This window comes from Anser cygnoides, chromosome Z, assembly GCF_040182565.1.
Source record: "Anser cygnoides isolate HZ-2024a breed goose chromosome Z, Taihu_goose_T2T_genome, whole genome shotgun sequence".
Lineage (NCBI taxonomy): Eukaryota > Metazoa > Chordata > Aves > Anseriformes > Anatidae > Anser > Anser cygnoides.
The window spans coordinates 64,535,729-64,556,194 of record NC_089912.1 but is presented as its reverse complement, the minus strand read 5'-3'; the positions used below and the strand labels follow the sequence as shown (position 1 = coordinate 64,556,194).

The window sequence follows — 20,466 nt, the reverse complement described above, 5'->3', positions numbered from 1 at the left end:
GGGGCTCCTCGCGCAGCCTGGCCCTGCCCTTCAGCGCTCTGGGACTTCTTCCTCCTCTTATTTGTGCAAAGTGTTGGAAAAACAGCGCCGGGGGCTGGGTAGGGCCGGAGCGCTGCAGAGGTGAAGGCAGCAGACCCTCTGCTTCCTCGCCGGCCCCCACCCTGCTGCTCTCGAGCTGCTGCCCCTGAAGGCTCTCGTGCAGCCCGAGCCAAGCCCTGGGGAGCATCGGGGCCCTGCTGCAGCCAAGAGCAACGGGCTAGGCAGGGGCGAGGCGAGGAAGCCTCCACCCTGGTGGCAACCGGGGAGCAGACGAAGCACGCCCCCAGGGCTGGCACACACCCCACTCAGATATGGTACTTATTTTTTTTTATTATTGGTATAAAAGCCCACTGTAGACAAAGCCGCCTTCTCAGCACTGAGCCCGTGGGCTGTTTCAATATCCCCATCTTGTAGCACAGCATCAGGGCCGGTGCCTGCCTGAAAATCCCCCTCTGGCCCCTGGAGAGGGCGATGATCCCCGGGAGCAGCCCCCAGCACCCCTCCCCAGGCCGTGCTGGCACCAGCTGCAGGCTCGCTGGCCCACGGCCACCCACCAGGGCTGGTGGGATCCACCTGCCCACATCCCCTCCCACCACCCTCCGTCCCCAGCAGCTGCCCACCCACGCCAGCCCCCCGACAGCACCCCCGGGATGCCAGCTCACTGCAGTCCAGCGCTGGGGCCACGTCTCGCTGTGAGCAGGGAGTGAAGAGGTGGAGAGAGTAGCACCACAGCGTTCAGCCCTGGCCCAGACAGCGCCCTGCAAAGCTGCTTCCTCCACCCCGGGTGTCCCCCAGCGGCACAGGGGACAAGGGGGCATCTTCTGCGCCGGGGGGAGAAGCGAGGGGGTTCCTTGGGATCAGTCCGAGGAAGGATTCTTCCCAGGCAGGATAACTCGGGGCCAGCAAAGCCAAGTCCCGCAGGCTGAGCTGTCCCCAGAGGAGCAGGCCAGCCCCAGTGCCACTTGTCCGCTGGGTGCTGCGGCTGGGTGGTGGTACCCGCCCCTCCGGGGCTGGCCGGGGTCCCCCCATTCCAGGAGAAAATGTATTGCAGAGGAGGCGAGTGCCGATCTTGCCGCCGAGACGGAGGGGAGGGCAGGGGCAGGTGGGGACGGGAGCGTCCTGCGGGGCCTCAGGATGCCAGCTGGGGGCTGGCTCCGCTCTGTGAACCTGCAGGAACCAAGCCAGGGGGTGGAGATTTTCACCAAATTTCACACCCCAACCACTTCCCCCTAAGAGTCAACCCCAGGGTCTCCTCCTGTCCCGTAGCAGAGGGAGTCACCTCCTTGCCTCATTCCCCAAGAGACCCTTTCCCCACCCCAGGACCCAGCATCCAAAGGGACACACAGGGTCCCCAGGACCCAAAGGGTCCCCTGTCCCAGTTTCTGAGCAGGACTTACAGAGCAGGAAGCGGCGCAGGTTCTGGGCAGAGCCCCCCGAGAGCAGGTAAGCCCAGACGGCAGCAGCGGCCATCAGCAGGTAGGAGGGCACCAGGCTGCCCACGTACAGCGGGTTCCAAAACGTCTTGGGGGGAGAAGCAGAAAAGGGAAACGGTGAGCAGGGTGTCCCACTGCCCAGCTGCTGTACACAGCCATCGTGTCCCCCTTCCTCTTGGTTCCAGCGGTGCGGCAGCTCTGGTGAGGGGCTGGGACAGGATGGGGACGTGTGGCAGTGCCCAAGGGGGGACTGGTTGCAATTCCCCAAACACCAACAGTGCTGGTGGTGCCCCAGGCTGCTCCTCCACAGGACGCGGGGACCAGCACACCCCCAGCCATCCCTGGAGGCAGCACAGAGCTCTGCTCCCAGCCACTCACCGACCCCGACACCGCCAGGTGCATGACGACGACGGCCGCGATCTCCCACCAGCGCCGGTTCTCGCAGCCGTGGAAAAAGAGGATGCCCCAGAAGGTGTGCAGGAAGATCAACACCATGGTCATGAAGGCTGCGGGGAGCAAAAGCGGGGGGTCACCAGGGAGCCACTGGCCCCGCAGGCTCAGGGAGGAGGGAGAGGAGCAGGGACAGGATGCGGGGGCACTGATGGGCTGGAGAGGAGCAGGGAGAGGCACAGTGGACGAGATATGGCAGAGGGGGGCTGCAAGGGGCTACGATGGCTACGGGGAGCAGGAGCCTTCGTGACGCAGCAGGGATGTGGGCGAGGGGCACGATCCCATCCCTCACCTGAGGTCAGGAAGTAGAGCTGCGAGTCCCCATGGATGCCCACGGTGCCCGGTCCCAGCGCGTCCGCCAGGAGGTTGATCATGGAGAAGGCGCCGCTCATGAGCCCAAAGCCCACGCCAGCCACTGCCGGGACAGAGAGGCCGTGACACCCCAAACCCATGGTCCCCCCACCCCTGGCACCTCCCAAACCCCATCAGACCCCGGGTATCCCCCTCCCCTGGGCCCCGCGTGGCACTCACCGTATGCCATTTGCTGGATGGAGATGGGGGAGCAGCCGTCCTCGCTGAGGGCCACCAGCCCCTCGATGGCCTTCCTGCAGGGAAAAGTGTGGTGGGGCACGGCACGGACCGGGCAGGGAGATCCCCACCAGCCCACCCTCCTCAGGGCCACCCCGAAAGGGTGCAGCCGGGTCTCCGGCAGGCACCTGGCTTCTTGCTCAACAATCCTGCCGTTAATTAATGGATCTACGGGCACTTTGCGCACCACTACACCACGGCAGGGAGCGGTTAGGACTCGGCTGACAGCCCCCGGAGCGCTGACCGGGCATGGCAGGAGCACTGCTGCCACCGCTGCAAAAACACACCGCGGGGACCTCCCCGAGCCACCGGCACGGGAGTGAGGCCACATCGGGTACTTGTTCAGCTCTGGGCCCCTCAGCACAAGGACACTGAGGGCCTGGAGTGTCCAGAGAAGGGCCATGAAGCTGGTGAAGGGCCTGCAGCACAAGTCCTGTGAGGAGCGGCTGAGGGAGCTGGGGGTGTTCGGTCTGGAGAAGAGGAGGCTCAGGGGAGACCTCATTGCTCTCTGCAACTGCCTGAAAGGAAGCTGTGGGGAGCTGGGGGTCGGCCTCTTCTCACACGTAACCAGTGATAGGACCAGAGGGAATGGCCTCAGGTTGAGCCAGGGGAGGTTCGGGTTGGAAATGAGGAGGCATTTCTTCTCAGAAAGAGCAGTCAGGCATTGGGACGGGTTGCGCAGGGAGGTGGTGGCGTCACCGTCCCTGGGGGTGTTCAAGGAGAGGTTGGACGTGGTGCTTAGGGACAGGGCTTAGCGGGTGACATAGGGGGTAGGGGGATGGCTGGACCAGATGATCTTGGAGGCCTTTTCCAACCCTAATGGCTCTGTGATTCTAATCCAACCCCACAGACCAGCTGTAGGGGCTGTCGGGATGTCGCAGACCCAGCAGCAGCACCCCCAGCTGCAGAAAACATCCCTAGGGCGTGCACGCAGCTGGGAGAGCGGACCTATTTTTTTTTTAGAAAATGCAAAAAAAAACAACAACAACAACAACAACAACAAAAAAACCATAAAACACAGGGGGTGCAGAGAGCAGCCCAAAAAAGCTAGAAGAACGGGCTGCGGGGGGAGAGGCCGGCATCACCAGGGCTCCGCAGGACGGGAGCAGGGCTGGCGGCTGCGGCGTGGAGCTCTGCCACCCTCTGCCTGCGTGCCGCAGTGCTGCCGCCCACCTCACGCCCACACCGCGGGCCCGGGACCAGACTTTGCCCCGGCGCGGGGCACCGTGCCGCCCCGACACCCCCGCCCCCTCTCACCTGAGCAGCTTGTAGTAGAGGAAGCGGAAGGCCTCCTGCAGCAGCACCGAGAACATCACCCCGAAGATCAGCAGCCCCCTCTGCAGCGCCTCGTCGCGCGGGTCGCTGGCCTTCACCGCGATGAACCAGATGAGGGAGGACAGCAGCAGCGACACCAGCCAGAAGAACGCCCTGCGGGGCACGGCGAGCCCGTCACGGGGACCGGTACCGGGGACCGGACACTGATGTGCCCTGGTGGTGCCCCGGCACTGGTGCCACTGCGAGCACTGGTGGTGCCCATAATGGTACTGGTGCCCCGGTACTGGTGCCACTGCGAGCACTGGTGGTGCCCATAATGGTACTGGTGCCCCGGTACTGGTGCCACTGCAAGCACTGGTGGTGCCCGTGAGGGTACCGGTGCCCTGGTACTGGTGCCGCCATGAGCACCAGTGCTGCCCGTAATGGTACCGGTGCCACTGCGAGCACTGGTGGTGCCCCTAATGGTACTGGTGCCACTGCGAGCACTGGTGGTGCCCATAATGGTACTGGTGCCACCATGAGCACCAGCGGTGCCCATAATGGTACCGGTGCCCTGGTACTGGTGCCACCGTGAGCACCAGTGGTGCCCGTGATGGTATATCAGTGCCCCGGTACCGGTGCCACCATCAGTACCGGTGGTCGTGTTATGCCCATGACAGCACTGGTGCCCGTACCAGTGCCGGGTACCGATACCAGTATGGGTGCCGGTGGCCCTGCAGCACTCACAGCAGTGCAGGTACCGGTGGCCGTACCCGTGCCCACACCGGTGCGGGTGCAGTACCCAGCTGTGACCACCCGTACCGGTGCCGCCACCCTTCCCACACCAGTACCGGTGCCGGTACCGGTGCCCACCCCAGCCCCCACCAGCACCATACCCACACCGGTACCGGCCGCAGCGCCGTGCCCCCGGGCTGGGTGCCGCCACCCGCAGCACCACCAATGCCCGTCGCGGTGCCGGTGCCGGTCCCGGTGCCCGTCACCCCCCGCCCCCCGGTGCGGCGGTACCGGCACTGACCCGGCGATGAGGATGATGATGCGCAGCGGGTCGCGGGCGATGGTGAAGAGGAAGAGGCTGAGCGCGGGCCCGAAGGCGATGAAGGTGCACCCGAAGAAGACGGCGAGCGTCATGGCGGCGGTACCGGCGGCGGTACCGGGGGGCAGCGGGGGGGCACCGGGGGCACCGGGCACGGCTCGGCACCGGACGGGACCGCGGGCACCCGGCTGCACCCGGCCCGCGCCCCCCGCCCTTCCGGGGCCGCCTGACGTCACCCGCCGCCTGCGCGCGCCGCCGCCGGGGCCGGAAGAGCGGCGCTGGGCGGGGCCCGCACCGGGGAGCGGGGGCGGGGAACCGGGAGGGGCGTGGCCTTGTGGGGGCGTGGCCTGGGGGCGGGGGCGGGGCATCGCTGCAGGCGGGGGTTGCTAAGGGGGCGGGGCTGCGCGGAGGGGCGTGGCCTGTGCGGGGGGGGCGTGGTTTGATGTGATGGGGGCGTGGTCTGGTCGGAGGGGCGTGGTCTGATCAGAGGGGGCGTGGTCTGATCGGAGGGGGCGTGGTCTGGTCGGAGGGGGCGTGGTCTGGTCGGAGGGGGCGTGGTCTGGTCGGAGGGGGCGTGGTCTGGTCGGAGGGGGCGTGGTCTGGTCGGAGGGGGCGTGGTCTGGTTGGAGGGGCGTGGTCTACATTGAGGGGGCGTGGTCTGGTCGGAGGGGCGTGGCCCGCCCAGGGCCGCCTGGTCTACCCGGAGCCGACCGTGGCGGTGTCATGGCGGCGGCCTCCTCGCCGTGCCGGGGCTGGCCCGCGGGGGTCCCCGGGGGGGAGGCCGGGGGTGGTCTCGGCAAGGCGCTGCAGCTGGGTGTAGTGCCTAAAGGGGGCTGCAGGAGAGCTGGGGAGGGACTCTGTGCCAGGGGGTGGCGATAGGACAAGGGGGAATGGCTTTAAAATAAAAGAGGGGAGATTTAGGTTAGATATTTGGAAGAAATTCTTCACTCAGAGGGTGGTGAGGCCCTGGCACAGGCTGCCCAGAGAAGCTGTGGCTGCCCCATCCCTGGCAGTGCTCAAGGCCAGGCTGGATGGGGCTGTGGGCAGCCTGGGCTGGTGGGAGGTGTCCCTGCCTAGGGCAGGGGGCTGCAACTGGGAGGTCTGTAAGGTCCCTCCCAACCCAACCCATTCTGGGACTCCATGGTTTGGAATTGTACAACAATTGGAGTTGGATGATCTTTAAGGCCCCTTCCAGCCCAAAACACTCTGTGATTCCATGGCCGTTGGGCTGTCAGGCCCGGGTCAGCACATCCAGAGACGCAGCAGGACAGATACCCAGGGTGACGTGGCCGGGACACAGCCCGCAGCCGACACCTCTCCATCGCCAGCCTCCTGCGGCTCCCTGCTCCCTGTAGAGCAAGGGGCAGCAGAGGGCGGAGGGGAGGCAGCGCGGAGCCGGGCCCTGGGGGGTCGGCTGGTGGCCTTGGTGTTCCCATCGCCGGCAACAACCGCCAGGCCCTCGCAGAAATGAGTTCAGAGGTGAAGGAGGATCTGGCGGAGGGATGTAAATGGTTAAACAGGCCAATGCGATCCAGGAGGCTGGAATGGGGAAAAGTACTGGGTGTGAAAGGGCTCTTTGTCCCGGCAGGAAGGCGAGGGACGCCCAGGAGCTGGGCACTGGGGACGCGCCCTGATAGGGAGGCCGGGCAGGCCTGTTTGCAGGGCAGGGTGCTCTGGTGGCTTTGCCCTCTTGTTCCTTTGACAGCCGGACGAATCCACTCCGGGGGGGCGCTTTGACCAAACACCAGCTCAACACGGTGACGTGCTGAAGGGAAATGACAGACCTGACCAGAAACCCCAACCGTTGCACAGGACAAGCTCAGCCAGGCGGGAGAGCACCGTCCTTCTCCTCCAGCACATCCTGGGATGTGACGACCCGAGGGAGAATGAGCCCTGAGGCACAGAGCGGTGAGGGGAGCCCTTTGCTGCACAACCAAAAGTCTTCAGAGCTCCAAACGTGATTTGGGGGGCCAGGGGGAGGGCAGGAGGCCAGAAGCACCTGGGCAGGAAAAGAGCTGCCATCTCTCCATCCTCTCCCGAGCTGAGGGGCGCAGCAAATAAAGGAAAGCAGTCAGGGAAAGCTCTCCCTGTCACTCACTGGGGTGATGGCCTGGCCCAGCGAGGGGTCAGCGTGAATTAATGTTTCCTGGCCGCCTGAGGCTGTGCTGCCAGGGGGATATCCGCCGAGTAGTGTGGGACAGCAGGGCTCCCTGCAAGCCGTGGAGGGGCCCGGAGCAGAGGGCAGGGCTAGATCGCAGCTCTGGGCATCCCCAGGGAGCCCACCCCTTCTCGGTGACAGCGGTGAGGCACATCCTGCCACTCTCCTCTTTGTGTTGGAGAAAATACAACAGAGCAGGAGGAAACTTCCTGAGCGCACTGGGAATTGGTCGCCTGCCATGTTAGTGTCTGCTAGTTTATACAGCTGTCCCTCGGGCAGCCGGTAATAGAGAATGCAACGGGTGCGTGGGGTGAGCAGCTCCGGACCTGGAGAAGACCCTGGTAAGTAACAGCGTGTGCACGTGTGTGGTCACACACTTGTACGTGTGCTCAGGTGGCATCATTAGCATGGGCCGTGGAGCAGAGGCGATGGATAAGCCAAAGGCCGTGTGGCTTCCCCAAGTGCCCAGCAGATGGAAGGGGACACGCTAGCGACATCCCTCTGCCGCTGTGTGCTTGAGGAGGACGCTCATTTTGGGCTGAGCTTGGGACTTTAAGGTTTCCTGTGCATCCTAGGGAATTGCTGTCAGTCCCATCCCAAGGCCCAGGACGTCCTTGTGACTGCTGTACCTGCCCCACAGCAAGGTCCCTGCAGAACAATCCCGCGTCTCCCAGTGCCTGCACCCACCCACAAAGACCAGGCGCACCCGTCCTTCTTGTCAAACTGCTTTAATATTTGGACATGAAGACAGGACAGAGCCGTTCGGGCTGTGCACAGACAAGACGCCCCCCGAGCCACGGTGTAAGGCTGCAGGGCTTCCCTTCTCAACGGATGTGTGGATTTGGCCAAGGCGCAGTTCAGCTGATGACATCCTGAGCGTGCCAGTGGGGTGCACGTGTGGGGTAGGGAAGAGGGGCGGGGGGTCCCCAGGCAGCTCAGAGGTTGTTCAGCTCCAGCAAGGTCTGGTCCAGGACCTGGTGGATGCCCACGTTCTCCTCTTTGGCACTGGCCAGACTCTCTGTGAACACAAGGGACACCCAGCCACGCACACAGACACGGCACAGGCGTACCCAGCCGGACCCACGCACACCACGCCAGGCACAGACACACGCACACGGACACAGCTCAGTATGAGCAGCCCCAGCACCAGCAGGGATGAGCCCAGCCCCTCCACGACCCCCGGGGGGTCAGGCAGCCCCCTCTCTTCAGCTTCTCCATCCTCCCGCTGCACCCCGTAACCCTTGGCCAGCCCCTCCGTGGTGCGGGTACCGCCACCGCGGCCCCATCTCTCCCCGTCCTGCCGTCCCCACCGGCACGTGCACGAACCCTTGAAAGAGGAGAGCCAGCGCCTGCGGCACGAGCCAGGTGCTCCGTGAAGAAGAGGAGTGAGACAGCAGCCCAGGAGGGCGGGCAGAGAGGACAGCAGAGAAGGAGCAGAGATAACGAGGCTGCAGGGGCGAGCTCCGACGGGCAGCCCGCTGCCGGGGCAGCCTCCTCCGGTGCTGGCTTCCAGTTGACATCCCCCTTCCCATTAGAGATGGGGATGGGGGGGCTGTGCCCACCCCGCGCCCTGTGGGGACCCCACTCCAAGGACATCCTCCTTGCGTGGTTTGGGGTGACCGGAGGGAGGGGGAAGCAGCAACACAAGTCTCCACATCCCTCCCCAGCAGGGCCAGGCTGATGCCAGGGGACAGCCACCACCGTGAGGGCATCCCAGGACATGGCAAAACCCCTCATCCCTCTCCCCCCCAAAAAAACCATCAGCTCCCCAGGGGCTCCCTGTCCCCCCGAGCAGGGCGGTTATCCCAGCGGGGAGCGGGCAGGGGCTCCCAGCCCCAAACCAGCCTGGCCAAAACGGGGCAGGGGGGCAGTCGGGGCTGGGGGCGCCCCGTGGGTGGGAGGCTGTGCTGGGGCTGGAGCTGCCTTAGCTCAGTTGTTAAGTTCGGTAAGGATGACCCGCAGCTCGTTAGTGAGAACGCGGTTTTTCTCAGCCTCCTGCCGGGAGCGCTCTAGAGAAAACGGAGAGACATCAGCGCAGCAAAGGGGGAGAGAGAGAGAAAAGAGAGTTAGTGAAAAGAGACAGTGCTGCCTGCGAGAGCCACTGGTGGGCACTGGGGACCAGTGGGGACGGCGGGAGGAGGCAGCCAGTCCTGGGACCATCAATTCTGAGTTTGGGGAGAGGGCAGGATGCTGAGGGGTGAGGATTGGGGACCCATTTAGGGCCAGGAATTGCTGCCGCACAGTAGGGACAGCCCTGTTGGCGCGAGAGGGAGACGGAGGAGACGTCGGGGCTGTGAGAGGTTGTCGTGGTGTCCGGGAGTGAGGATGGGGAGCGGACAGGACCAGGTCTAACCCTACTAATTCAGGCCGAAGGAGCGATGGAGAACGTCTTGGAAGGTGGCAGAAGATGAGGAAAGCTGTGTCCGAGAGCCGGGGGCGGTGGGGGACGTCCCCGGGCTGAGGCACAAAGGGGCTCAGCTGCAGGGACCCCGCGGCCACCTCGCACCCCCGGCTGCCGGCGTGAGAGAGCAGGCGATGAGGGGTGAGCGTGGGGAGCCAGAGCAGCATGAAGAAAACGAGGGAGAAACCAAGGAGAGAAAACGCTTTATTGAGACCAACTCGGTGACCCGGAGGGACAGAACAGAAAAGAAAAAGTCATGAAATGCAAACTGAAGAGCAATGTGCAAAGGAAGGAGGGGAGCGGGGAGGGGGGGGGGGGGGGGGGGGAGAGGGGGGAACCGGGGTCTGCCTGCCTGGGGACGGACACCCCTCGTCCCCTTGGGGCTGGAGCCCACCTCTCCTCGGAGGTGCTGCTACTCCTGGACGTGTCCCCCCACCCTGGGCTTGGCAAGCAGCACCAGGGCAGCTTTGCTGGGGGGATGCAGGGTCCCCGGTGCTCACGCTGCCGGTACGTGGGGGCTGCTCCCCTTTCCCCCAAGCACCCCGTAGCGCCTACACCTTGCTTTCCTCCAAAAGAGGGACACTGCGGGGACCCCCCCGGGCCGGCCCCTGTGACCACCAGCCGCGGGCCGGGAAGGACAGAGAGGGGACAGGGAGGGCAGGGGGAGCGGTGGGGGGGGGCCGGGCAGGCAAGCGGCCGAGCTGGGGGGGGGGATGCAGGCGAGGATGGGGGGGGGGGGGGGGAGTGCGGTGCTGGTGCCGGTCGGAGGGGCTCAGAGGGAGGTGATGTCATTAAGCGCATTGTCCAGCTCCTCGCTGATGGCTTTGTACTTCATCTTCTGCGCATACACTTCGTCTGCAGGTGGGGGGGAGCGGTGGGGGGGCGGGCGGTGGAGCGGGGAGCGGGGCGAGTGGCAGAGAGAGAGAGAGTGGCGGTGAGCGGGGCACGGGGGCGTGCGGGTACGGCACCGGGCACAGGCGGCGTGGATGCGGCCCTATTCCCCTCCCACGGACACCAAAACCCCCGCGGCATCCCAGCCTCCCCCCCTACCCACCCCCTGCACGGGGACCCCCACCCCGGCTCGCCCATGGGGTGCTTTGGCCTCAGCCCGGCCAAGCTCCCCCCCCGCAGGGACACGTCCTGTCCCGTTCTCCCCGTGAAAAAGGGGCAGGAGGCGGCGGGGACGTTTTACCTTCCAAGTCATCGATGGTTTTCTCCAGCTTCGCCACAGACCGCTCGGCAAACTCTGCCCGGGTCTCCGCCTGCGGGAGAGGCCGAGTGTGATGGGGACGCCCCTGAACCCGCACCCCGAAACTGCCCCGCACCCCGAAACTGCCCCGTCTGCGTCTCCTGCGCCTGGGCTCCTTGGAGGCGCCGAGCGCCTGGATTAGCCTCCACGCCTGGGGGGTGAGGGGTTATTTTCCTTGCTGCCCGTATGCGTCCCGGGAGCACCCACGGGGACCCGAACCGAGCCTTACCTCCTTCAGTTTTTCCCCTAGGAGCTTGATTTCCTCCTCGTACTTGTCCTCCTTGGTGGAATACTGCGGGGACACAGAGGTACGTCCGTGAGCCCCGTGGGACACCTCCCGTCACCCTTCACCCCCCCACACCCTGAGGGACCCCGTCCCCCCCCCCCGAGCCCCAAGCTCTGTGCCCAGCCCCAGCAGCCCCTACCTTGTCGGCCTGGGCCTCCAGGGACTTCAAGTTGTTGGTGACAATTTTCAGCTCCTCCTCTAGGTCACCACATTTACTACATCCCAAGCAGGGGTTGTGGGGGGGGGGGTGGGAAGCGGTGCCGGGAAATGGGGGGGGGGTGATGGAGGAGAGGAGTGGGGAGCAGGAAGAGCGGGCGCGGGGAAGGAGGAAAGAAAGAGAGAGAACAAGTTGAGAGAGGAGAAAACTCAGGCAGCGCGGGGGGAGGAGGAGCAGAGCCGCCGGGCACGGGTCCCTTCCTCGTGCCTGCGCGTGTCACCGCGTGCCACCGCTGCCACCGCATCCCTCCGAGGAGGAGGAGGAGAGCGGGCACGGAGGGTGGTGCCCAGCCCACGGCGATGTAGGGGAAGGTGAGGTGAGGGCTTGCGGCCGAGGCAGAGAGGAAGAGAGGTGGCTTGACAGCGACAGAGAGAGGGGGGGCTGCCGCACGTCGCCCCGCGCCCCTGCCCCGGTACCTCTTCCTCTGAGGCAATGAGGGATTTGAGGGTCTGGTCCATGGTCCGCAGCTCCTCCTCCAGCTGTCTCACTCGGCTGGGGTGGAAAAGGGGCGCCCCGGGGAGGGGGGGGCCAGCAGAGAGCAGGGTCACGGATGTGCTGGGGGAAGTGATCCCTCTGCCTCCCCCCCCCCACCCCTTCCAGGTGGCTGGGAAGGGACATCCCCGTCCCCACGGGGACACGCGGCCACCCCTGTCCCCCACGGACACGGCGGGGGGGTGGCGTGGGACCCTCACGCGCTGCCCACCGGGAGCCCCATGCTCACCTCTCCGCAACCTCTGCCCTCTCCTCCGAGCGCTCCAGCTCTCCCTCAAGGACGACCAGCTTGCGGGCGACCTGTTGGTGGCACCGAAAGGAAGGCGTCAGCCCCAGCTCGGGGTGTAAGGCCGGGGGGAGGTGGCCCCGGGGGACAGCGGGGGACAGGACTGGGGAAGGGTGGTGGCACGCACCTCCTCGTATTTGCGGTCGGCCTCTTCTGCTATGTGCTTGGCCTCCTTCAGCTGCATTTCCTGGAGCTCCATCTTCTCCTCGTCCTTCATGGCCCTGTTCTCGATGACCTTCATGCCTCTGAGGGAAGCCAAAGCAAGAAGATTAGGAAGAGTTTCTTCAAGGAGAGAGGGGCCGAGCGTCGGAAGTCCCCATCCCTGGAGGTATTTCAGAGACGCGTGGACGTGGCGCTCAGGGGCATGGTTTGGTGACGGGGCTCAGCGGGTCAGGCTGATGGTTGGACTGGTGAAAACGAAGGTCTTTTCCACCTAAATGGCTATAATTCTAAGATGTTATGGCTGTGGGTCGGGGCGGCACCTGCACCGCCTGCCTGAGCCTGCCATCCTCCAGCTCCAGCGACACGGGGCATTGCCTGGGGACACTGGCACCCACTTGGCCACCCCATGCCAGTGGCACCCCAGGGCTGCTGCTGTGCACAATTAAAGCAGCAGAGATACCCCAGGGCCATTCTGGGACCATGTCCTGGAGCAAAGAGATGTGGCCGCGGTGCCTCTCAACCAGGCAGGTCCCGAACTCATCCCTCATCGCTCAGGTGCTGCTGCTCGAGCTGCTCTTTGCCCAGCTGCACGTTGCGGGAAGCCCCTCAGTGGAGACCAGGGGGCTGCCTGCTATCGAGGGCGACCCGAGGCGACCCCGGCTGTGCCCCCCCCTCACACCTCTCGCTCTCATCCGCCGCCTTCTCGGCCTCCTCCAGCTTCTGCAGGGCGGTGGCCAGGCGCTCCTGGGCCCGGTCCAGCTCCTCCTCCACCAGCTGGATGCGGCGGTTCAGAGAGGCCACCTCAGCTTCGGCCTGCGGAGCGGAAAACCCTCGGTCACTGCCCGTCCCCACGAGTTTTCAGCAGGAAATTTTGCATTTTGCTAGCTGGAGCACCCCTTCGCACCGCGCTCACCCAGCTGGGACGCACGTCCCATCGCCCCACCATGAGCACAGCGGGGCTTTCCCCATCCCAAGCGCCTCATCTGGTGCCACACAGCCCTGGCACGTGCAGCCCCGGCACCGCATCCTCGTGCCCCGTAGCCCCGGAGATGGAAGAGGTGTGCTCCATGGGTCGGGGGCCGTGCCAACACGGGGTTTGGGGTTTGCAGAGCCGTGAGTAAAGGAGGAGGAATGCCCTGTGCAGATTCGCTCCCGAAAAGGAGATGGGAGCCACTTGTGGATTTCCTGTTTACGGAGGCGGCGGCGGAGCTAAGCGGCCGGGACGCCCTCCCCAGCCCCACACCACCGAGCCCCACCGGGCTGTGGGGCCGTTTGGGGCCCCCACGCTGCCCCCCCCCCACTGATCTACAGCCCGGCGCCGGGGGCAATGGAGCGAGTCGCCCTCGGCGGGCTGGATCCTGGCCAAACCGAAGCCTCCGGGGCCGGTGGGACCGGGTCCCATTTCCCCTCCCCAACCTCCGCCGCCCTCCTCCCCGTTCCCAGGCTCCCCGCGCGCGGGGCCGGGAGCCGAGGCCATCCGGGAGAGGTGGCCCTGGCCCCCCGCCAGCCCCTCGACGCCTGGCCCCGCGCTCTTTCCATTTGCTAAGGCCCCTCCTGCTCCGTCACCGCCGGGAAACGCTGCCTCAGCAGCTCCCGGCCCCGCAGGGGGGGCTGCTGGAAGGAGGGGGGGGTGGGAGGAAAAAAAAAAAAAACAAAACTGGGGTGCAAAGGGATGGGCAGTGGTGAGAGCCCGGGGGATCGTGCCTCCTGCTTATTCATGGGCTGGAGCAGGCCCGGCACCGTGCTCCTGCAGCACCCTGGGGACACGGAGCAGAGGGAGCAGGGAGCCAGGCAGGGATGTCCCCATACCCGCCACCACCGTCCCCTACAGGAGAGGGATGCCAGCACCTCCACTGACGCTCTGCATCGCCCCGGTGGGGGGGGCTTTTTTCCCCGGGGATGACCCCCCCCAAAGTGGGTCAGAGCTGCCCGGATGGGCACTGGGGAACATGAGCTCACCGGCAGCGCCTGGTGACCGGGGAACCCGATCTGCAGCGGCAGGAAGGGGCCGTTTCCTCCGCACGCAGCCCGGGTGACAACAGCCCGGGTACCGCACCCAGCTCTGCCGCCCCTGATAGCGCGGGGATGTTACGGGAGCGGGGAGGGCAGAGGAAAAAAAAAAAAAAAGAAGAAAAAAAAAAACCAACAAACCAGCCCAACAACAACAAGAAAAAAAGCCGCAGCAGGAATGAGCAGCCGCCTGGAAACGCCGTCCCGCCGCCACGGGGTGGGAATTTCAGCCCGCGGCGGTGTGATGGGGTGGCCTCTCCCCAGCAAGGGACACGGTGGGGAGCAGGGGGGCTCTGCTGGGGAGCCGGGCACAGAGCCTGGGCGTGGGATTCTGTGCCGAGCCTCCGGGGGGGGGGGACCCTTTCCCAGGGTCTGCTGTCCCCAGCCGAGCCGAGGCGGTGAGCTGGACGCTCACTGGGGAAGCCGCGGCGAGCCCACAAAGGAGCATCCCTACCAAGGCCCACGGTGCCCCTCTGGCACTGGGGACCCTGCCCGGAGCCCCCCAGCCCGTACCCACACCCAGGGGGCTCCCACACACCGGGATACACGGCTCGGCCACCCCGTGCCCCCCCCCCCCCCCCCAAGCACCCTCTCCCCGGCGCAGCGAGGATGCCGGTGCCGGATGCCCCCGGGGCGTGCCTTGGGGCAGCTGGGGAGCGGCCATCCGTGCCCGTACCGGGGTGGCCAGCACCCACGGGGCCGTGCAGCTCCACTCCCCAGCGTCCAGCCCCATGGGGCCAGCGGTGCTGCCCCAGCAGCGGGGGGTCCCTGGGGGTCCCCAGCCCCAGGAGCCTTACCCGCTCCCGGGCCTGCCGCTCGGCATCGGCCTCCCGCTGCAGGTGCTCGGCGCGCTCCTCCGCCTCGTCGGCCACCTGCTGCAGGCTCTGGATCTTCTTCTTGACGGCGTCGATGGAGCTGATGCCGGCCATGGCCGTGCGGCCGGCGGGGAGCACAGGGAGGCCGCAGCACCGAGCCCTTTGTGGGATCCGCCTGGCTCGGGCAGGAAGCGCTCAGGCGGCGGCCGCTCCCGCCGCCCGCCCTGCCTCCATCCCTTCCTGCTCCTCCTCCTCCTCCTCCTCCTCCTGCTCCTGCTGCTCCCACTGCTGCCATGGACAGACCCAGGCCCGCTGCGCTCCCCGGACAGAGAGCGTGGTGCCCCACAGATGGGGCACGTGGATCCCCGTCAGGCTGGGTGCCAGCCCCCCCCGAAGAGGAGATATGTGACCCCCGCCCCCCGGGCATGGCACATGCCCCCCCAGGCTGGGGTGACGGGTCCCCCCTTGAGGCAAGATGCATGGTGCCTTCAGGGCAAGACATGTTGCCCCCCACCCTGGGCAGGGTGCCCCCCAGCAGGACATATTGCCCCCTCCCCAGGCAGGGTGCATGGCTCAGCACCCCAGCTAGGGAACGGGGTGCCCCCCGTACAGGGGATGCAGCCCCCTCCTGAAGCAGGGCACGCAGTGCCCCCAGGCAGGGGTGCATGCCCCCGATGAGCTCCAGCAGGCAGGCAGAAAGGAGCTCGGAGTCGATTTTTCGGGGGCAGACAGGGGTCTGGGGAGTCTGGGGGTGCCCTGTGGGACCCCATGGGCAGGGGAGCAGCGTACACACGGGTGGTCCCCAGCCTCCCCATGCCCCTGCTGCAGAGCTGAGGGGGAAGGATTTCTGCCCCACACGCGAGAGGGATGGGACAGGGGGGCAGAGCCCGCTCTTGGGGCATCCCCAGGGTACCTTGGCCCCCTGGCATCTCGACCCCTTGGCATCTGCTCCCCAAGCTGGGACCTGGCCGACAGCCCCACGGAGACCCCCGGGGCCAGTGCCCCACGGGAGCGGTCAGTCCCCCAGCTCTGCGTCCCCCAGCTCCGTGTCCCCCAGCTCTGCATCCCCCAGCTCCGTGTCCCCCAGCTCCGTATCCCGGTCACAGCAGATGCCCCAGTGCGTCAGGAGGGCACGGTGCCGTGGCACTCAGTCTGCCTAAAGGAGCCCTGACAGCTCCTGGGCAGCCTCGGCTGCTCTTCACACCTGCCTCCAGGGACAGTTCAGAGCCGCTCCCGGGCTGATCCCCCTGGCTGCCATGGGGTCTGGGGGTGTCTGGGGGGGGCCAGCACCCGGCCATGCCACTTGGGGGGGGGTCCTGCAACCCCATGCCCCTGGCCAGGTGGCATGGGGGCACGTGGCATCGGGCTTGGCCCCTCTCCCAGCCGGACGCTCGGGCACAGAAGGGCGCACGGGGCACGGGGCACGAACGGGGGTCCCAGTGGCCAAGCGGCAGTGGGGTCCGGCAGCGGAGGGCAGGCTGTGGGGCAGGCTGTGGGGGCAGGCACCCCGTCCCTGCGGCAGCCAGGCTGGGTGCCTCCTGCCCTGGCCCCACCCAGGGATGCAGTCACTTCCCAGCAGCGCCCGTTCCCTCCCACCGTCTCGGGGAATCGCCAAATAAGAGCAAAGTCTCGGCTCGGGAGAGCACCGGGGCGGGAACTTGGGTGAAGCCTCCGGGATCACGGCCTGGGAACGGCGGAGCCTGCCTTTCCCTGCGCCCGGCGGGTGGCTGGGGACGGGCTGGCCACTGGGGATGGAGGGGCTGCGGGGGGCTAAACCCTGCTCCAGGCGCTGTGCCGGGCTGGCGTGCTGTCCCTCGCGGGGGGACGAGGAGGGGATGGGGCCGCGGTGGCCTCGTAAAGCTGCTGGGAAGGATCTGCAGCTCCGTGGAGCTGCCGACCCGGGGCTTGGTCCTGCTGCTCCTTGCTGGAGTGGGAGCACTTAGCGCTGTCAGCACGTCCCCGTCCCCGTCAGGGACACCTGGCGACTTCCAGGTCTCGCACGCGGCACAGCCTGTCCCCGCGCACGGCACAGCCACCGGCCCTTCCCGACACTGCAGCAGGGCTCCTTCATCACAACCCCGCTCCAGACCCTTCCCTCGAGGGGCCAGGGGCTCCCCGTCCCCAAACCTGCTGGAACAGGGCTCTCCTCACCAAAGCCCGCGACCTTTCCCTGCTGCTTTGTACCCCTCTCGGTGCCACCAAGCACCCCTGCGTCCCCTCCGTGTCCTGCTGGGCCCTGCACCAAGCTCCCACACCGATCCCATCAGAGCAGTACAGAGCCCAGCACAGACCCCGGCACGCAGCACAGCCCCCCAGGCCAGCCCAAGGTGCCTGCCTCCTGCCAAGACAAACGAGCCCTTCCAGAGGATTTCCAATGTTTTAACAGCTTGGGTTTGTTTCTAACTTTGGGCAGGCCCAAGGGGTGAGCAAAGAGCCCCAGGGCCTTTCTCAGGACAAACTCCTCAAAACTCCTACAAGACGCAGCCTGGCGCTGGGGGACACTGGCACCTCGCTGCCCAGAGCTCGGGGGGGCACACAAGCTGGGGACACCGGGGTGGGCTCTCGGGCTCTGTCTCCTCTTTCCCCCTGCGCCCACTTCTCCGATGCTGCCACCTCCTGTGCCCATGGAGGCTGGGGGTCCCTGTGGGGTGGCACTGGGGGGGGGGGGTCCGGTCACTCCTGGGGGCTCTGGGCCACCCTGGGGCCTTTGCTGTCACTGCTTGTCCCTGCCTCCTCTCCCCTGTCCTTGGCGGCCACCTTGGAGATTTGACGCATCTCCCCCGTTTGGCTCCACAAACCAGCTGGGATTGAATTTTTGGTTCTCCATCCCGAAAAGCCTGGCCGTGCCCCTGCTGGCCGCGCTCCCGACGGCTCCCCTTTAGCTTCTACTCCAGTTTCCAGGGTTGGTTTTCATCAGAGAAGGACTGGCCATCAAAAGGAGGATTTATTTATAGGGTGTCAAATACCCGGTGTGGCACCGCGGGTCGTTATACTCCGCTGCCGAGCGGCTCTGAGGCCGCGCACAGCTGTTCCACCCTTCATCCCCGCCGGGCACAAGCCAATTTCAACACCTTCCTAACATCTCCCCGACGGGATCCATTTCCCAGGAGAAACATCAGTCATGGCCCTAAATAAAACTCTTCCTGGCCTTTCCCTTCCTAGGGTACAGGGCGGCACGTTGGAGGTCCCCCCCACGCACCCCAAGCATCCTATGCAACCAGCGCTCGGTGTCTGGCCACGGGCGAGAACTTTTCGCATTTCTCCGCTCTTTTCCACTTTTCTAACTCATTTGAGCAACGATGTTCAAGTTTTCCCTACACATATACGGGTGACGCATGCCGGGGCTGCTTGTCCCGGTGCGTTTCGGGGTGCTGGGGCTGAGCGGTGCCCCCACACTTGGCGGTACCCCCGTGGGACGTGCCCAGCACCCACTGCCCGGCTTGGTGCCGGCGTGGCGGGGCCGGATCCTGCCACCCTCCCCACCGATGCTTTGCCATATAAGGCTCCCCTCTTCCTTCGCCCCCCCCAGGGTCCGGCGCCCGCGCAGGGGAGGGGTTGCCTACGTACGTCCGTGGCTTTCTTCTCCGCCTGCTCCAGCTTCTCCTGGGCCTCCTTGACGGACTCGGAGTACTTCTCCACCTCATCCTCCGTGCCCTTCAGCTTCTTCTGCAGGCCCTGCTGTTCCTCCTCCAGCTGTGGAAGGGACGGGTTACGGGGGGTCAGGGGGGGGCTGGCGCAAGGTTGGCAACCCCAGGGGCACCCACCCATCAGGGGACAGTCACCCTCATCCCATTGACATTGCTCTGTCAATTTTGGGGCCACACGTCCTCGGGGAGCACCAGATACCTGGGGTCAGAGGACCTCTGAGCCCAGAGGGGGGCAATGGGTTCCCAACCTGGGGACACCAGGAAGGTCACCGCCTCTTGCGGTCGAGGTGGGAGCACGCTGTCCCCAGGGTTCTCCTTGGCAGAGGGACAAGGAGGTGGCACTAGGGTGTCCCACCAAGACCCAAGGAGTTTTGGGGGTGCTGAGGCCACGGACAGCAGGCTGGGACACTGCTCCGCAGGGCTGGACACCCAGCGGGGTGAGGTCCCCAGGGCTGGGTGTCCCCAGGGTGGGGGTCCCCAAGGTCAGACACCCAGCGGGGCAAAGTCCCAAGGGCCGGGGACCCTTAGGGCTGGGATCCACGAGCTGGACACCCATCAGGGCGAGATCCCCGGGGCCAAACCCCTTTAGGGCTAGGGTCCCCATCAACTTTTATTTTTTTTTTTTTTGGGGGGGGGCGGGGTGTGAGGGGCGCTCTGTGGGACACCCACCTGCTTGCAGCGGTCCTCCGCCTGCTTCTTGTCAGCCTCCGCCTGCTCGGCTCGGTCGATGGCGTTCTCCTTGTCCAGCTTGAGCATCTGCATCTTCTTCTTGATGGCCTCCATGGTGGCGGTGGCGGTGGCGGTGGCGGTGGCGGGGCTTGGGGTGGCGGCGGGGCACGGAGCACCGGGGGCGGCGGCAGCACCGGCACTGAGCCCCCCGCCCCGCCGCGCCGCCTAAGAGCCGGGGAGGGGCCGCGCCGGGACGGGGCCGCCCCGGTACCTCCCCCGCCGCCCGCCAGCACCTTTTAGGGACAGGCTTCGCCACCGGCCGCCGCACCGAGAGGGACGGGAGAACGGGGGGGGGTACGGGGGGTGACGGGGGGGAGGCACCCGGGAGGCACCGCCACGGCACCCGGCACCGGGAACCCGCGGGGGAACCGGGAGAGGGACGCGGCGGTGGGGATGGGTTTGGGGACAGCCCCCGGGGGACAGCGCTGGGGAGAGCCCGGGGGGACAGCGCTGGGGGTAGGCTGGTGGTACTGCGCTGGGGACACCCCTGGGGGACAGCGCTGGGGACACCGCGGGGGGACAGCACTGGGGGTACCCTGGTGGCACTGTGCAGTGGACACCCTGGTGGCACTGCGCTGGGGACACCCCGGGGCTCTGGGGACACTCTGGATGGCACACAGGGACACCCACACACTGTGACGCCCCACAGGTGCTCTTTCCTGGGGCCGCAGGGACCCTCCTCGGGCTGTGAATGCACTGGGGACACCCGAGGACTGTCGTGATGCTGCCGTACCCCAGTGTCCCCTGGGCTGTTTGTGGCCCCCTTCCCCCCTGCAGGACCTGCTGCCTCCCCTGCAGCCCCCTGCTGCAGTCCCATGCCCCCCCGAAGCTGGTGGCGCCCCTAAACTCACAGGGTTTTGCTCAGCCCTACGGAGATCCCTGCTGCAATAACGCTCCTGTTTCCCAGCACCAGTCCCATCGCTTGCCCGGGGCTGTCCCCGTCCCCCTGCCACCCCCCAGGACCAGCGACGGGCACAGGGATGCTCTGTGGGGGTGGCCACGGTGGGATCCCCAGCGTCCCCCCCCGCACCGGGCAGGCTCTTCCCAGCACAGCCCTCCCAGGACACCCCTCTGTGCCGCCCCGGCGTCCTCCGCGCGAGGCCTGGCAGAAAAACACAGAGGGAAAATCCTTTGGGAGAGAAGGGAGCCGAGCGCTGACCTCCCCATCCCGCTCCTGCGTCACAGCAGGGCAGGGG

The 20,466-nt window shown here is 66.4% G+C and overlaps 2 protein-coding genes across 9 annotated transcripts; both read right to left on the bottom strand.

Annotated features, from left to right (window-relative positions):
• Nucleotides 1-351: 351 nt before the first annotated feature.
• Nucleotides 352-5,071, bottom strand: LOC106036305 (gamma-secretase subunit Aph-1b-like). The gene is made up of 7 exons (XM_048052300.2): nt 4,801-5,071; nt 3,768-3,938; nt 2,454-2,527; nt 2,215-2,337; nt 1,851-1,978; nt 1,437-1,560; nt 352-1,206 (listed from the first exon to the last, which is right to left on the bottom strand). Exons 1-7 carry the CDS (start codon nt 4,911-4,913, stop codon nt 1,169-1,171), a joined length of 771 nt encoding a protein of 256 aa, XP_047908257.1. The 5' UTR covers nt 4,914-5,071; the 3' UTR covers nt 352-1,168.
• A 2,617-nt stretch (nt 5,072-7,688) lies between these two features.
• TPM2 (tropomyosin 2) lies at nt 7,689-19,428 on the bottom strand. Of its 8 annotated transcripts, none has more exons than XM_066988084.1 (9): nt 19,211-19,428; nt 18,462-18,587; nt 12,749-12,882; nt 12,035-12,152; nt 11,851-11,921; nt 11,546-11,621; nt 10,856-10,918; nt 10,570-10,639; nt 7,689-7,994 (listed from the first exon to the last, which is right to left on the bottom strand). In XM_066988084.1, exons 1-9 carry the CDS (start codon nt 19,322-19,324, stop codon nt 7,912-7,914), a joined length of 855 nt encoding a protein of 284 aa, XP_066844185.1. In that variant the 5' UTR covers nt 19,325-19,428; the 3' UTR covers nt 7,689-7,911. The 8 variants fall into 8 exon arrangements, with proteins under 8 accessions (XP_066844185.1, XP_066844183.1, XP_066844187.1 ...); XM_066988082.1 differs by lacking the exon at nt 11,546-11,621 and adding an exon at nt 11,052-11,127; XM_066988083.1 differs by lacking the exon at nt 7,689-7,994 and adding an exon at nt 9,569-10,232.
• Nucleotides 19,429-20,466: the final 1,038 nt, after the last annotated feature.